This window comes from Limanda limanda, chromosome 1 (genome assembly GCF_963576545.1).
Source record: "Limanda limanda chromosome 1, fLimLim1.1, whole genome shotgun sequence".
NCBI classification, from domain to species: Eukaryota; Metazoa; Chordata; class Actinopteri; order Pleuronectiformes; family Pleuronectidae; genus Limanda; species Limanda limanda.
Genome location: NC_083636.1, coordinates 31502632 through 31521139, shown reverse-complemented (window position 1 = coordinate 31521139; position 18508 = coordinate 31502632). Strand labels below are relative to the sequence as shown.

At 40.7% G+C, this 18508-nt stretch overlaps 1 protein-coding gene across 2 annotated transcripts in view; it reads left to right on the top strand.

Annotated features, from left to right (window-relative positions):
- ctif (CBP80/20-dependent translation initiation factor) overlaps positions 1 to 18508 on the top strand; it is a 47810-nt gene that overhangs the window by 15950 nt on the left and 13352 nt on the right. The window contains exons 8-10 of one of the 2 annotated variants that reach the window (XM_061077650.1): positions 8932 to 9008; positions 13741 to 13821; positions 17508 to 18096. In XM_061077650.1, coding sequence (XP_060933633.1) covers positions 8932 to 9008; positions 13741 to 13821; positions 17508 to 18096 — 747 coding nt within the window. The remainder of the gene's footprint in view (positions 1 to 8931; positions 9009 to 13740; positions 13822 to 17507; positions 18097 to 18508) is intronic. The other variant, XM_061077658.1, reaches the window with a different exon arrangement.

The window sequence follows — 18508 nt, the reverse complement described above, 5'->3', positions numbered from 1 at the left end:
TGAAGTTATTTTAAATGGCTGTCTACTTAATGCAAACTGCAGTGTTAAAAAGTACAACAACTCTAGAATAGTTTTAGCGCAAAGGGAAGATTTACTGCATCACGGTTGAATTAGACTGCATTAGCTTTAGCTAGATGTTCCTAATCAATAGCCAGCTGAGTGGAAATACTGAGTAAAAGCAGTGGTAGTTTTTCTGTTGGTTTCAAGCTTTAACAGCTTTTCAATTTGAAACAAGGTTCAACTTTTTTTTATCTGGCTCAGGGTTACATTCACATATCCCTAAGAACGCTGTAGTTTAGTTTACTTTGAGTTAAACTAAAGCACATATGAAACTACCACTGTCTGAGTTAGACAAATCAGGGTTTTTCTGTTCTGCTCTTTTCAGAAAGACAATTTCACCTTTTTGCTTCCTCAGACAATGTGTCCTTGCTGAGCTTCAACAATAACAAGTGAAAGAAAAGAGGTGATTTTTGAAAAGAGACTAACTCTGGAAATAACCACCTGATCTGTTTAGCTCAGACTTTAATAGCCTGGTAAAGGACTACAGGTTTCAATTGTTTCTGTACTGTGGATATATGTTCTTCCTGTACATATGTTAAACAGCGTAAAGGCATATTACAGCAATGCCTTTGTAATTGCATTATAGTGTATCTCTGAATCCGAGGTATCTGCCATCAACAAAGTGAAATTCATTTTGCAGCTGTGGGTGCCAGGGTACAGGGTAGTGAGCATTGTGTTTTCCAAAGTTGGCAGAGGTCACTGCGTGTCACAGATGCCAAACTTCTCTCTTCCTACCCTGCTTTCTGAGCCAAGATGGCTTCCATCTTTCATAGTGTTTGAGCAGCAGTGTCTTCCTCTTTCCTTCCCCTCTTGGCCTCTGAGTCGAGCCGCGCTTGGTCTCTCAGGGAGCTTCAGCCAAGTCGAGCCTTTAGTTGCACTACCAAGATGGCTTCCGCATTGTTCCTGGGCCAACTTTGCCTCTTCCGTTCATTCAGATAGGGCCAAGAAGAAGGATCGGGTCTGTCTGGTGTGCTTGGGATCGGATGTGTGTTAGCACTGGGACCCAGTGAGGTCAGGTCCACACAGCTGAGTGCCACATTTTCTATGTTTCTCTACCTCACATTCCTGAGCTGTTTCTGACTGTCGTGCACAGTCACGCAGCAGTGACGCCAGGTCCTGATGCCAAGTTGTTTCTCGGTCTAATGACAGGAGGTTAACTGGGAGCACACTTAGGTTTCCATTTCCTCTTCCAGTAGTTTTAGAGAGAGACCACACTGTAAAATATAACAGTCGAACCACAATCATTGTAAACTTAAGCCAAACTGAGGTAAGAGTGGTAAACCAATCAGTATCAATTGAGTATTCACAAATATTTCACAAAAAGGCACGAGAAGATTAAAACAGTTTGAGATTGTAACAAAAATATGCGGATAAGAACTTTGTTTTTAATATTTTCTCTCACATTAATAATCTCATGACCTCTCAAATTCATTCATCATTCAATAAAGTTTAATCTAATCTAATCTTGTGAGCCTTTAGAAGGCCCTGACCCCTAGATTGGGAACCACTGCACCGAAAGTAACTATAAATAATAGTGTCAATAAAGTAGTTAAAAGAAACTCCACCTCAGCGATGCATCAGCATTCAATTAAATCTTTTTTATATAGTCAATCAAGCAGTTGGGGTAAGTGGAGAAAAATGGAGAAGAGAGGATAGATGGGTTGAAAAGAGAGGAGAGACAACAGGAACAGTTGTCTAACCATCATGTTTCAGCTCTGACAAAGTTGTTATATATAGGGGACATATAAACATTACATTTGTTTTTGCTTTTAATACTAATAGTTTTAATACAGAAATCCTATTTGTAATGTGATACATTCAAATCGATGATCAAGGATGGAAATACGTCCACCATTAACTTGTGCTCCAAGCTTTACTCTTGCATTACGGATGGATGGATGTATTTTCTGTCTGTAAGATGGTTTGTTTATCATCACCATTTAGCATTTCTACAATCAGAGTCCTTGTAACCAGACAACAGCAACACCTGTATTCCCCCCAGTGACCACCTCCAGCTACTGAACTACATCATCTACTGTTCCTGACTACATTCCACACTTCCGACCAACCCCACTTCCCCTCTCCAGGAGCCAGAATAGATTTACAAATAGCCCTGGGATGTGGAAAACATCACGTTTGTGTGTTTGTGTGAGTCACTCAGTGAGAATGGGCTTCCTCCTGTCGCCCTCAGATTCTGCATCGCCTCCACTGGCCTCTGTGGAAGGTCAACCTGCACCAACCACACGTCCAGTGTCAGGTTGTAATGACAAAAGAATTTAGGAGTAAGGGAGCAAATATGTGATGTGTTGATTCATGCCCGGGATCACATAGTAGATCCTGAATAATATGATACATGAACACCCAATTATTTTACTGTATAGTATTAATCCTTGAATTTTGTAAAACCAATTAAAGTTGATAAATATATATATATTTCATAATATAAATACTCCATAATTATTGAGTGTGAATATTTATGTTAATATACATATTATAAAGGGAATATGACTGTATGTATTTCAGAAAATTTCTGACACCCAGAGATATTCCCTTTATAATCTATATGTATGCATTTATAGCACAAATTATGAATTGAGAAAATATGAAACAGATTATAATTAAATCGCACCTCAGTTGTGGCTCTAATCTTATGTTGTAAACTGTAAGATATTATTTATTCCCAGTCAAGTGCTACATTGTTGGAAGGAAAAGATTTATGGCAACTGATTTCAGATTTCTGGAGTCTCATAATGCTTTGAGACTCCAGACGATAATACAAGCTGCTGATTTGAAAATGGAGGGCACCAGTACAGCGGGACAGGGTGAGACCCAGGAGAGAGGGAGAAAGTGGCCAGTCACCGAGGAGACATCCGGTCTGGTCTGGTCTGGTCTGCGGACAAAGCCGTCCAGCGGGAGAACAAAGCCGGAGCCTGGAGCTGAGACATTACAGACTGGTTGGCCCCTCTGTCTGGAAGTGTACGTGCCGCAGAGCAGGACTCCAGTCGAGAGGGGACACTTGGGGCGGGTTGAGCTCTTCTGGTGGTCTGTCTGTCAGCTGTCAGTTTGTCTGGGAGTTTGTCTGCGTTCCACTCAGAGTTTTCATTTCACACACATTTGCTGTCCCCCCCCGTGTTTCACCTCTCCTCACACTCACTCTTCTCTACCATCGTTTTACTTCATCTCCCTTTTGTTTCTTCCCATTTACCACTTCCTTTACCCTACCCTCTCCTGACCACCGTCATTATGCTCTGTCCCACTCCCCTCCTCTCCTCATGTCATCCTCCCCTCCATCCTTCACATGCTGGTGGGCAGCAGAACAATATCCAGGGGGTCATGGTGACCGGCAACCCCCTCCCTGTGGTCTCTTCCTGCTATTGTCCCTCGTCCTACTGCTGCTTGGCTCCTGCACTCTATCAACCCCACACACACTGACTTAATCACCACTGTACACTGTTATACTCTGGGCTCACGCATGGGAGAAACACTGGACACTTGAGTACATGCATGAAAGCAGGATGCCTTTGGAAATTGGTGACTAATCCCACAGAGTTATCTGATTAATCTGTCACATGAACAACAGCCAGAATATGTTAACATGTACAGAAAGTAAATTGTATTTATTCTACATGCTTGCCTGTGTCTTTTAAAACAGACCAAAATAGAGTGTATCTTATTGTCTGCATACATTTTTTCTCTTCAACTGGTATATGTGCTTTGCATGTAACTCATGTGCTAAATCCCAGGAAACAATCGTGCCATAATTAGGTTTATTTGCTATCTCGAGCCTCTGTTTGTGATCGGTCAGTTGCCTGTGACTGTTTCCCATAGTCTCAATTCATGCCCTATAATACAGCTGTAACATCCGCTTGCTTCACTGCCAAGATGTCCCCATAAGAATAGGAGGGTCTTCACGAACGTAATGCAAACCAGACAACACATGCAAACACAGAGCACCAGGCCTGGTCCTCCAGAGAGGATGCGGTGACTGTCAATGTGATGCAACACAGACAGCTCATATGATTGAAGTCATTTTTTCATCATGGCGAGTGATGGCTAGAACAGAGCTGTACGCACATGAAACCTGCTGCTGCGGTTGTCGCATGATTGCATTTCTATAGGGTACCAAAGGTTTTTTTTTCTTTCTCTGGCATGATGATCAAACAATGGCTCCATCTCCTCCTGGAGCTAGACCCCCTAAATTCTTTGATGTACCTGTCTGTCGGCGCTCTGCTGTGGCCGCAGCCTCAGATCACTTATTAAATGAGTCATGGATGTCAAGACCTCATCTCTGTGCCTCTTATCACCCATCACCTGCTATACCTGACTGTGGCGGCTCCAAATCTCCTCTTTCTGTGCCGCTGGCAGGCTTCAACTGCGGAGTCAGTTACATGAAAGGACTAAAAGAAGGGATCAGGAAACAGGGATTTTACTGAAAAACAATTGGAGGAGTCCAAAATGTTAAAATGATTTATAACATGAGCGAGCTAGACGCTTTAACAGCAGTACATGAAAGGGATCATTTCAACATGATATAGTATTTTCTGTCATGTCATTCTCAGGGAAGGAAAAAAACTGTAAAATGTTTTTTTATCTATGTAAATTTTTAGTCAAACTGAATGTAATGAAATCCTATTATGTCGTATCCAGGACTGCTCACACTTCAGTTTCCCTGATTTAACTTAACTCAACAATCTAGAGGAAATGTGTCCTATTGGGCACAAAGTAAAGTAATTTCTACATTAGCACACGGAAAATTTAAGTAATGCAAAGTGCAAATATTTCCCAAAGAAGAAAGAATCTTATTTATTTATCTAGCTTGCTCACAAGTTCAACGTATCAACTTTAAAGGTGATGATATGTAGCTGCTGTTTTTACAGTTTGTAGACAAAGTGATTTTTAAAGGACTTTATTTTCCTTGTAAGCAGTTTTAAATCTGGGTTTAATGTTTTCTCTTGGTGCAGATTTAAATTGTTATAATTATAACCGATACAGATAATGTTACAGCTCTATGTATCTGAGGGTAACATGGACCACATTATCAGAGTAACACTACTCCAACACATGCAGCAGAATAGGACTTAATCTCCACATAGACACAGGAAGAATATTATTCATTGAGGTTCGGTATGTGGGCAAAATGTCCAGATTGCGTTTCTGCTTCCCTCTCTATCTTTTACGTGCTCGCTATCTTGTATTTACAGTCGCTCTCGTCGTCGTACTTGCTCTCCCTCACCCCTGCTCTCAACAACCTGTCCTGTAATGCCACCCCTGGGGCAGTTTGAAATTTATTGCTTTTGGCCGAAGGCCCTCGCAACATAAATAAGCCGAAAGAAACAATGGGGCCGCCTGAATGAGCATCGCTGCAAAATTGTTGCGCAGTAGAAGGAACAGGAAAACCTGCACTTCACTTTCTATGCTATTGAAGAGAAAGTTCTGTAATCGTTCGTTGTATTCTTCGCATTTCCATGCCCGTTCGCTCTGCTCATTTCCTTACTTTCCTTCCTTGTTACTTATACCCCCTTTCACGCTTAAACAGCGTCATTGTTATGAATGGATCAACAATGGTATCTGACCCAGGTCTCTGACCCTTTTGACTAAATTCTCGGAAAAATGAAACTATCACCGGGGATAAGTCTTGAAATTAGCTGTTCCACCAGCCCTAGCTCAGTGGTTACGTGGTGGAGTTGAGTAAAGGACACATCCTCCCTGTGAGCATCCCAGGTAGCCTCTCCCAGTGACCTGGGATTTTTCCTGGAATGCTGCAGGGTATGTCAACTTCCTGTCAAGGCAGACACTCACACCCAAGCACATAATACAATACACACACAAACACACACCTAAATCAGGTTCATACAATTTTAACTTGACAGCAAAGTAATTCGATTTTTTTTCTGCCTTATAAAAGAGACTAAAACAGTTTAAAGTTAACATATCTTACATGTCGGCATTGGAAACACACTGCTATACCATGAATATTGATATAGTCACACACATAATATCTCTTTCTGTCTCTCTTGGACATATCTGACCCACCCCCGCGCCATCCTTGTCACGTCCACAGGGTGCGCGCTGCCTGCCGCGAGGTGAGAGGTCGTCTGTCTGTGAACCAGCACAGCACACGCCTCTCTTTGATCTACCCTGCACTGGCTGCTACCTGCAGATAGCCTATTCTCTCTCACTCACACACACACACACACACACACACACACACACACACACACACACACACACACACACACACACACACACACACACACACACACACACACACACACACACACACACACACACACACACACACACACACACACACACACACACACACACACACACACACACACACACACACACACACACACACACACATTCATCGCATCCTGTCTCCATGTTTCTGTTGGATGCATTATACTCTGCACACACTAAAGCATTTCTCTTTTCTTTGCTTTGTTGTTCTCTGGATATGGATTTACATGATTTAAGAGAAGCAATACAGACTTCTTTTTTTTTTTTTTACATGCAATCAGAACAAGCAATGGAAAAACACTTCAACTAACTTTAAGGGTTTTGGGAAATGTGTGTACTATGCTGGGTGTGTGTGTGTGTACGCTCAGAGTCATCTGGTTGCTATTTGAAGGCAGAATTACAGCTAATGATATCCTAGAGGAAAACTACAGTAGCTAAACATGCAACAGTTCCTCCGTTTCTTTCTCCACCTACTTTTCCTCCCTGTCAGACTCTTCAAGTGGCGAGAAGCTGAAGTCTGGAAAAAAGAGTTTCACAGATATTAATACTTTAGGGTTTTGTATGTGAAACCTTGTTAAATTGCCCTGGTCAGATTAAAGCTTTGAACTAGCAGACAGTTTAAGTGCACATTTGTCTGCCTTTTTTTTCTTAGGATATCACTGTGCCACACGAATGCAGTGTACCCCCCTGCACGGACACACACACACACATTCTGCCTCTTGCATCTGGATTCAATCAAACTCCTATGATCCCCCAGCAGCCTCTCTAAGAGAGAAGTAGGTTAAAGCAGCAGTTGTTTCTCTCAAGCTGATTTGAATATCTACTGAATGTACAGTAGGTTTGTGCAAAAAAGAAAATCTGAGAAATGTAAAGACATTTGATGCAACCTAAATAGCATGTATTGGTAACAAATAAAGTTTTGTGCACGTTTGTACTAAACATTTACTTAGCAGCGTAGATATGTCCTTATGGCGTCTCTGGATTTGAAAAGGAGCTATATGTAATGTGTTTTTGCTATCGACAGAAGAAAAAGTGTGACAACAGAAAAAGGTCCATTTCATGTTGCACTTTATATGTGGTATTATGATATAATCATTTGACTATATGTTTGTCATTTTGTCACAAATCAGTTTTTATGGTTATATCTTTCATCATCTGGATGGCACAGATTCAAGCCGGAAAGCAACATGAATGCAACTCAAACAAACATGGAGGATAAGGAAGGTGACACAGACACAGAATGATTCCGATCAACCAAACGAGGAACTCTTATCTGAGTGACAGACGCACAGACGTGGTTTGACTGCCAAGAATCTGACAAGGCCAGAAGACCGCAATTTGTGATTTTAGCCACAGATTTGTCCCCAACAATTGACCCCATAAACAATTCTAAACTCTTTTAGCACTTGCCCAACACTTATGTAAAAAATATACAGGGGGAGCCACAGAAGTACAGTCCAGGTCTTAAATTAACATTAACTGGTAACGAGACAAGATGAAGTGATGTCAAACTCTGTGGTTCCCATTTTTTTGTTATTCAAAAAATCAAATAAGGAACAACAAGTTCATCTTATTGTATGAGGAGCAAACGGCTCTGGTTCCTCTTTACGGACTGTGGTTAACTTCTTACACAATGTATGGGTTTGAGAGTTCGGAGACATTTGGTGGTTTATTGCATCAGACTGGAACTGTCTGCTGCACAACACGCACACACATCCTGATCAATGACTGACACTGACACTTACTGACTTTGCATACCAGGAGGGGTACCTACATCATTTACACTCAAGAGTATCTGCTTATAACTTACGCATGTGAATGTACAGTGTCCTTGAGCTCAGTCAGGCTCCAACCCTGCTCCTACAAATATGGTTACTTCTGGTTTAAAAAACAAGATGGCGTTGAACAAAATCCCAAACCAATCGTTGGTATCACTATGGGTTGCCACTTTCAGCGCTATAGTACTAGGCCACCTGTAACCATGGTAACAACACACCGTGAGGCTGAGTGAAGCAGGAGTGTGCTGTTTGATTGACAGAGCTGATGTTTAATGGTCGCTGGATGGTCTTATTTCCTTTTCACAGGAATGAAATTACAGCTATTCCCTCCCTTTACTAAAAGTCAGTCAGCGCGTAAAGTCTTGTCTATAATGTTGTTGTCTATAATGCAAACACGACACAGTACTTATCAGATCCCATCACTGAAGACTGCCTGTTAAGCAACATTAGGTAGTAGTGTGGAGGATGCATGCATCAAAATGCATCGACACAGCAGATATCTTGAACTCACTGAAAGAAAAATACAGTAATTCTACTGCAGATCATAGCCTTTTAGATTTAGTTTATGTGCACACATTTACACATAAAAATGCATAAATGTTTATTATTCACATAGAAAAGTTCACTTTTAATGGTGTTCCAAGATTTCGAGTGAGCTGTGATGCTCTGCAGGGCATCCTAAACATCCAAAATGCTTGAATGTTTCTGTTCTATTTGTGAGAAAAGTTTGCACATTTCAGTGTATTTCTTCTTGTGCAGTGGTAAAGAACTCTATAGATACTTTCCATAGTGGTATAAATGACTGGTGTTGACAGCGGCTGTCTCTTACGCCATGATTTGTTTCTAACAGGTCTTCCCACCCCTTCCTAATGAGGCTGAGATCGCACAAACCAAAAAGCTCTTCCGACGCAAGAGGAATGACCGACGGTAATGCATGCACTCACACACTCACACATAGACACACACCTCAGCGAGAGGGAATGTTTTTTCTGTGTTTGATGTCAGACGTCGGTGCACAGCCAATCCAATAGCTTTAACATCTCTCCCCGGCCAAAGCAATGTCAAGACAGGAATGCAGGCTCCACACTTCTCTGCAGACAGGAAAAAGAAAAGAAAAACACTGTGGAGACATTCAAGGTTTTTCTTTTCTTTTTTTCATTTAATAGGTCAAACTTTCTTTCCTTTTGTGAATATGTATTTACTTGTCTTGTCAGTCTGGTATGAAATTTGAAAGTAAATTTTGAAATTGTATCCTGACTTCATTGAAACCAGGTCCTTAAGAGAGAGAAAAAAAGTCTTGCTCTCTTGTTCCCTGATGTCACTGGAAAACTGTTCTTCAGTTGCTAGGAGACGGGGCCCAGAGAAAATATTTTGGTTGTATTTGTGGTTTAAAAAGAGGAAATTTTAGCTATACAAGAACGTATATTAAAAAAAAGCACTTTCATCCTTGTTTTTAAGTACAGAGAGTAATTGGTTCCGTCCAGAGCTATTGTGTTTATGTGTGATGGGTGCAGCGCAGGCCGGGCTAAAAGAAAAGAACACAAATATAAACTTGGACCAGCAGTAGTTTTCTTAAGTTTAAGTCTATTTGTTTTGTGAGCTGGAATATTAACAAGAGTCCATCCTGTTTTCTCGTCCACTCTGCTTCCAAGTCAGGACTTTACAGCTTGTTTTTTTATGGGATAATTACAGTGGCAAGAACAAGTACATGAACTCTGTGTTTTTCTGCATTAATTGGTCATAAAATATGACATCATCTATATCCAAGTCAAAGTTAGACAACATCGAAATGTGCTTAAAGCTAGGATTGGTAGTCCTACAATAACTAGGAAGAGCAGGTTACACTTGAAAAAATGCAGCTTTAAATCACAAAATGTTAAAACGCAAAAACTGTCTGACTACTAGAGACCAACTTTTCCGTTTTTCAATTCAGTCTAAAAGATAAAGTGTTTCAGAAATGAATTACCAACCCTACCATTAAGACAATAATGCATAGTTACTGTGTTGGGTGTTTTCACTGAACACATCCCTGAAACATTCACATGATGAAAAAAATAAATAACCTTTTTTGGGAGCAATAACCTCCAACAAAAGATTTCCATAGCTGCAGATCAGATCTGCACAATGTTCAGGAGGAATTTTGGACCATTTTTCTTGTATAACAGCTTCAATTCAGGCATATTTTCAGGATGTTTGCTTTGAATGGTTCTCTGAGGTCATTCCACAGCATCTCTGCTGGGTTATGGTCTGTGCTCTGACTGTGATGACGACTGAGGCAGCACTCTCCCTTTAAGTGTACCATAAAACACTGTAAATGCCCTGGTTTTCATTGGACGAAGTATACCAGGCTATTCTGAAGTCTTAGCAAAAAGATATTTTAAAAGAAAGCAGCGTGACCTTCCCTCCTTAGTTACCCCAGCCCAACACTGTCAAGTAACAACTGAAAAGACAAAATGTGAAACATTATACAGCATAATAAATATATTCCTTAATACTGTCCATTCTGTGGTCAAAGGGATAGTTACCATTATTTGAAGTGTGGTTGTATGCCGTGCTTATCCATATTAAGTTTATTTCAGAAGGCACATGTAGTGGCCAAGAAGCTGAGCCATATACTGTTGCTTTAAAGGCCCTCTTTAGAAAATGAAATGAAATGAAAACTTTTTTGGGGGTTAATTCTTATACTCGGAATCAAACTTTTAAATTCGATATTTATTCCACAACTGTCAATCACAAGAAATGGGAGACTCAATATAATTAGACTGAAATATATTTGAGTGACTGCTCAGTGACCTTTTAAGTGTTTCTGAGATCTGACAAGATCTCTACTTGAAACATTAAACATGAGTGAATGCTGTTAAAAGATTTTGATGCTAATGTTCCATTAGTATTTAATGTGAACGCAACATTAGCTTTTTATTAGCATTCATCATTCATGTGGTAATGTTTGAGGGCTACGTGCAGCCTCCTGCCTCCTTACTCCAAAGATGGGCATCACAGACCAGACAAACGCATCTGCAGCGATGGAGAAAGCGGGATGAAATCTAGGATGTGAAATATCTGAGGAAAAAGGCATAAGAAGAAATGGACATGAGGGAGGAGAAGTAGTGTACAAGCAGACTTACAAGAAGTGGTCTACAAAAGGAAAAGAAGCTATGTTTGCTTTCACAAATATATTAATTACATATTACTTATAACTAAGTATCTTAGTTTGTTTACACTGTTCCCCGATTAAGAAAAGACAGGGGAAGAGAGTAAATAGAATAAAACTTAATTGTTAATAAAAGTGAAAAAATGTATCCTTCTGGCAGGTCGTAAAGCAAACATACTCAGTTTATTAGGAACACCATACTAATGCTGGGTTGAGCCTCTCTCGGCTCTCAACAGTCCCTCTGCTCTCAAAACATCCTCCGTTTTTCATGGCATAGATTCCGCAAGATGTCGGAAACAGTCCTCAGAGATTCTGCTCCATAATTTCTGCAGATCTGTCAGCTGCACATTCATGATGCAAATCCCCTCTTCTACCACATCCCAAAGGTGGAGCAGACAATCATCGATTGTGCATGAGCGTGCGGAAATGGGTTATTGTATCAGAAAACAGCCTCCACAGCTATGATTACTCTATACTGTCCTTTATGAAGCTTAGCGTGTTTGTTCATCAAACCCATTAACGTCCTATGTTTGTCTATAAACATGGTAATCATCTTATATAGATATTCTCCCACGTTCGACTCCCTGACAGAAAACAACCAGTAGCCTGAGGCAATAAATACTCACTGCCTCGTGAAACCACAGAGATGTTAGATTTGTGTTTATTTAGTTTTGTGTCGGTGAAGAACAAAAACAAGTTCAAAGTAAACTTGTTGGAAGCACATGATTAAATATGGCAATAAATATTGATCCTTTGACTGAATGTGCAAATCACGAGGGTTGAGGGTCGTTGTGAAAGAGAAAGAGAGCGACTGTGAGATTGAGTAAAGGAAAAGTGTAGGCTGGCTGTGGCAGGAAGGAAAAGAAAGGGGAGGTAGTGCATGTGTTTTTACTTTAGAAGGCACGTCAAGCAGGGCTGAAATTAGTTGTGATTTACTGGAATGTGCTGCTTACTGCTTTCTGCTCCAAAACAAAAAAGGCGGGGGGGAAAGAAGGAGCTAATATGGTCTTTATCCATCTCTTTTTTCTCTCTCTTTCTTTAAAAAACGGGTAATTATTTTGTCTGTTTTACAAGAACTTCCTTGTGCCTCCAATCGAAGAAATATTTTAACAACAAACACATTTACATGACTGAACATCCAGTTTCCACACATTATACATTTGATACCGTTGAGTGTAGAAATGTTTAAACACACCAAGCACCATGTCCACCATCTATTCTATGAATGCGACGATGCCAGCTGTGTCTGCACACATGCATCTGCACTCAAGTAAATAGGCATCCAATCAACGTCTGTCTTTCCACCATTTGAGCCATCGATGGTGAAGCAGTGCAAATAACGATGACATTCTCCAGCACACGAGAACAAACTATTGCAACTGCTATACCTGTACCATTAACACATCAACTTTATCACAAACATACACAATACAGCTCAGTCATTATGAAATATCAGTATTAAGTCATTTGCAGGACCACCTTTCATTGGGAATTCTCATATTTTTAGCAAATTGACTTGATTTACTGTATTTTCTCAACGTCATTCCTACTCATAAATAATTATTCAAAATACATTTTATAAATGCACCATATGATTAAAATGGAGGCTTCAAAACCAACAATACAATGAGCGAAAGTGGCATTTGGCTTTTTGTTATATCAATTTTTTTTTACATTAGACACACCAGTCCATGTGAAAAATTGTGTGTGCAGGAGATTGTGTGTGTATTCACATTGTTTATACATCAGGCCCGAGGTCTGCATGTTTTTCTGCACCTGCTATGAACAGGTTATTTTCTGCCTGAACCTTCTGGGCATGATGACTCAACGTTATTGACTGTACCCTCCAATTTGTTTATGCATGCATGTACAGTATGCATGCATAAACATTCATCATTTCTTTCAGGAGCTTTGGATTTTGAATCTTCAAACGCTGTGTTAAAAAAAGTGTGATGCAAATGTTCAGTCAGACAGTCACGACCTGTCTCCCCACACTCCATTAACCAGTGTGTTGCGGCTTGTATGGAGCTCGGGCTCTTATTGACTGTCCAGCCTGCAGGCTCCTCTTCTCCCCCCCCCGGGCAAATCGATTCTCCAGTCTGGGTCAGCCAATGCTCCAACGTGTTCACGAATCCTCCATCCACACAGCAGCAGCCATGATTGATCATCAGTATCCTCTCTCCTCCCATGATCATATCTGCAAAATTCATTCCACCTTTTTAGTGCCCAAATCATTCCTCAGTTTCTGTAGTTCTGTGCATGTTGTTTGAATGACATAGTTATAAACCTGTAGTTTTTTTGTTTGTTTTCCTCTTCGCTTCTCTAACTTCCCTCCACCTTATATCCTCTATAATCTCCTTTCTTTCTTGCAATCTCCAAAAAAAAATCCTTCTGTCGTTTCCTACAAATTGTTCTGCCCCTTTCCTCCACTCATCTGTCTTCCATCCTTTCATGCCCTCATCCTTCCAATCATCTGCATTGCTGCATACCCTCCTCTCCTGCTTGTAGACCGATTGATCAGTTCACCCGAGACCAGTTAACCATACTTCTGCCCACTGGCCCCGGGGGGGAGCGCCGAGTCTCAGCCAGGTTAGTGACAAAATGAGCCCTGACCCAGAGCACAAAATGGGAACTGAAAACATTGTCATTTGACACAATTTAAATTACATTTGATATATACCCTGTCAACACTATTTGCACAAAAAAAAGTTTTCCTCTGTGTTTGGGGCCTCGTCCACATGCAAACGTCATCGGTGGATAGAAAATCTCTAAATTTTAAATCTTTATTGTATACTTAGTATTTACTTTAATTTAAAAAACATGTTGAAGGATCATCACACAATGTAGAAATAAACTTGTTTGTGCTGTGATAGACTCCTCTGCTTGTATTTACATTTAATTGCATCTAAATTTAGAATCACTTCACCATAATACTAGCATTCACAGGTTATCGCTACCTACTGGCCTGGCATGCATGTCGTGCACAGTCGTTTTCATGTCCAATCGTCTGGAAGGAGATATTTTGTAAAAAGAGTGCGTGTGGATGGAGATTTCCTTTTAAATGGAGGAAAATATCCCATAAAAAATATTTTTGCGGCAGTGTAGACAAGGCCACATTCTCATCTCAACACAAAAAAAAAGTATCTTCTCATTTGATTAGACAGTCGTTCACACCAGACATGATCTGTTTAAGTCACAAGATATTGTGAGATGAAATTTCATTAGCGGCCCCATCATTTATCTTTAATGCAAACATCTCCCTGGCACTAATGTGACTGATATATGGTCAATCTGAGCAACACTCCAGCTACTGCAGAGCAGTCATTAAACATGATTAACATTTTATTACTGTCTCACTTTCACCTCTCTGCATCACCAGTAGAGGAGGTCTTATTAGGGCTGATCCTAAACCAACAGCGACTGGAGAGAGCAAATTAATCATCGGATGAGTGAATGCGTCTGTTTCAGAGAGATCGAGAGAGGAGAGAGAAAGACAGAGGGAGGAGGGGGATCGTATTCCTCAACTCTGAAAGAGTCTCTGATCAGTCTGCAGCTTTGCTAAAGATTATGAATTATCATTCTCTGCAGTCATATTAAATGAAATCTCTCTGAAACTATTTCTGTCAGTCAGTGTTAAGCTATTACACTGAATTTAACGATTATATAAAACCTTGATAAGCAGCCATGTAATAATGAGATGTTTATAATTGAAAACAAATAAAGAGACACTGGAGGATGCTGATGATAGTAACTGACAAGAGGGTGTAGTTTAATCATTAGATGTTTCCGGATTTAATGAACTTTTTCATTTAGAAAATGACAGAAATGTCAAATTTTAGAAAGAAAATACATGAGAACACGCAATTCCAAACTCGATGAGCACCGGGGGGACTGGCCAGAAAAAAACAAAAAGCCGAAGACGAGGAATGTGTCTGCACATCATTTGATGCTCCTAGGAATGGCTGGGAGGCCAGCCATTCCTTCTCTTCTGCTACAGAAATATCTACAAAAAAACTATTGAGCTATATAGTTTAAAGCAAAATGTGACAACGGAAACGGTCTCAACCATAACTGGATTCAAACGAGGCAACGAAGGAAAAAGAAAACCAATCGGTGAAGTGCAAGTTTTTTGACTGTCGCTCCTTTAAATCCGGCATCTTCTTGCATCCTCTCCATCTGCAGTGGTGTCTAATAATGGCGTTTAACTGCAGAGGTAGTTTGAAAGTTAGTTAAGCTGTGTGATTAAAAAGTTCTGTCAGCCTGCCGCAGAGCGGACTTTGAGAGATGCTGAGAATATGTGCAAAGTGCTGGAGGCAGACTGCTGAGCACATGAGAGAGGCCGAAGATGAACTGTCTCCCAACCTCCCTAAGAGAGTGGAACCAAGAGGCCGAGCAAGAAATAAACCAAACGAATACCCGCAAAAAAACCCATCTTAAAATATAATACACTTTTTAGTACATGATCACTGACATTACTACTTAACCTGTGGTTTGTTTTCTGTGGTAATTGATTATTTATTTGTACAACAGAGTATTTCGGGCACCTTAAGGGTTCTCTGCCATGTGTTCGTGCAGCAGTCTCAATTTCTGCTGAATTTGTTAATATTTTTTATTTGTGCATTTGAATATATTTGACTCCCTTTTAAGCTCAAAGAAAGTATGCAAAGTTTTACTGGTAATGAACTATTTGGGTTATAAATGAAAGAGTTTGCAAACTTTACTTCTGAGGTTAAACTTCTCTTTTCACTTTGGGCAACTTCTCCATCAACTGTTTATGTGCTTTTCTTTCTCGGCAATATTTTTTTTTACTTCAGCTTCTTGGTTTAAAGAAATTGAGCTATCGAAGGTTTGCTAAATTAAAAGTGGAAGGAAAGTCTTTTGTGAGGAGTGATAGAACCCACGTTGCCGTTATTGAAAGACTTTCTCTGCTCGTCAGTCCAGCCTCCCACAGGCTGACAGTCTGATGAAAGTTGCATACTAAACTTTATTTTGTTTTGTTTTGTGTTTTCATTAAATATTTCTTTCTCTGGATCATCTTTTTTAATTTGACCTCATCTTCTGTGGACATATTACTGATGTTAATTAAGTCTACTTGAGGCTTCAAACTGTGCCCTCATACTGTATGTGTCTGTTAAAGAGCGCTGCAATTTTTTGTTTGAGCCTGAGAGAAAACTTACCGACACTGAACCGGACAGACATTCAAATTGTTGTATTCGACCCGAGCCTGATATTTTCCCCCTTATATGCGAAGGTAATGAAAAAATAAGTAGATAGCCCAACCAATGTGACCAAATCTGACTCGAACCTGTCAATCACATCAAAGATCTTTGTCTGCGTATTCACGTATTTTTGAATTACTGGATTAAGGCTCAGTGTACTTTGCTTTTCCATCAATATCAAACATAAGACCTGGACGTTTTGCCCAGGTAGTACTGGTTCAAAATTCATTTCAACATTCATGCTGAGTTACTGTGTTTTTGTTTTTGTGTTTTTTGTTTTTATTAAAGTGATTTGACAGAGACTACGCAACAGATTAGGGCTACTTAATATATGCAGTTGTTGAGCAGGTAAAATGAAGTCTGTGGTGAGGCTGCTGAAGCTTGATGACATAAAATCTATCACTGAATAATTAAACCTCAATTTGCCAAAACAATATGGCCACTTGAAGTTACCTCTTAACAACAGCAGTCTGTTCTTGTAGTCAAAATGTTGGATCAAGAAAGAAACATGATGGTGTAAAGACAATGTCAGAAGCAGCTTTTGAGTTGACTTCATCTTAACAAAGGCGAGCGTGGCGGCTTCTTATTGAGTTCTGTGCTAGTTCACAGGCTGAGGGAGATAATAGGTTGCCTTCTCGGTGCCAAGGTGACTAATCCTCTAGAACATATGTCAGCGGCTCGTCAAGCCCAGAGCCAGTGCAGCAAAAAGGACAGAGCTATGCAGGACAGGGAATCACAGACCCAATGGGCAGCCACATGTAAGCAGGCACTTGGATTTTGAAAATGTTGCTATTTTTTTATACTGTTTGTATCTAGTTGTGCGTTGTGACCGTAATAGTTACTAAGGAGCATTAGTCACTGTGACTAGATAAGAAACAGAACATTGAGCTTTTTTGTTTAAGTTTTAGGAGGTTCATGGGGATGGGGAGATGTTTTAGGCCATAATGGTGAAAGTGTGACACAGAGCGTTTTTCAGAGGGAAGCAGGGAAGGCTAAGGCACAAGCCAGCTGATGCTACACCAGACTGAGGCTAACTGAAACCTGCTCTCATTCCAGGAGGCAGCAGCGGCCTCAGGGAGGAGGTGGCGGTGGAGGAGGGAAGAGCCAGCCTCAGCAGATACAGCAACAGTCACCGCAGCACCAGAGGGATCACACCCAACAGCAGGCTCCACACCAACAGCAGCAGAATATAACAGAACTGGGAGATAACAGAAACAATAGTGCCGACTGGCCGCCCCGCCAGTACCAGGGAGGACATGGGCAGCGCCAAGGAGGTCCCTCGCACTTTGGCTACAGCCAGAACCGGCGTTGGCACCACAATCAGAAAGGTCAGGGGCACGGACAGACAAACACCACGGGCGACAGAGTCATAACCCCGAGAACAACCAAAGACAAAGAGACTGAGAATGTAAAAGCGGGCGACCAGCAGATCAGACCGCCTCAAGACTGCAGCCGTAAGAGTCCCAATGAATCACCCAAATCCGAGTCAACACCCTTTACAAATACTTTCCCAGATCGGCCAGTTTTTAAGGAGTTTCCCAACGCAGCAGGAGGTGGGAAGGCGAGCGAGGGCCAGTCGGAGCAGCCCAAAGTCAGCTTGCTGCAGTCGTCAAAGGAGAGGCTGCGGAGGAGACTAAAGGACAAGGTACCGAAAAGCTGCTTAGCACCTGTCAGTCAGTATTAAGGCAATCAGGACTAATGTGTGTGTGTACACAAGAGCTGCCATTTGGTGTTATAAATACTTTCATTATGATCATGCACACACATGTCCTGGTGTATATATATTTAATGTGTATACTGGACCTTTCTCGCTGTTGCTCGAGTCCTTTATCTTCTTACTGATTTAGTTTTCTGAATAACACATACTCAGACGAGGAGGTGAGGACATGTTCTCACTGAGGTGAAACAACTAAAGCAGCATTAAAAGTTTTTTTAAGATTTCAACTGTACAAAGCTAAACTCTTTAGAAAACTCATTACCACCTGAATGAATTTTCATTTGGCCAAATTTTCCATTATGCATTTCCTTATAAAATGGTAAGGAGATCACTAAAACCA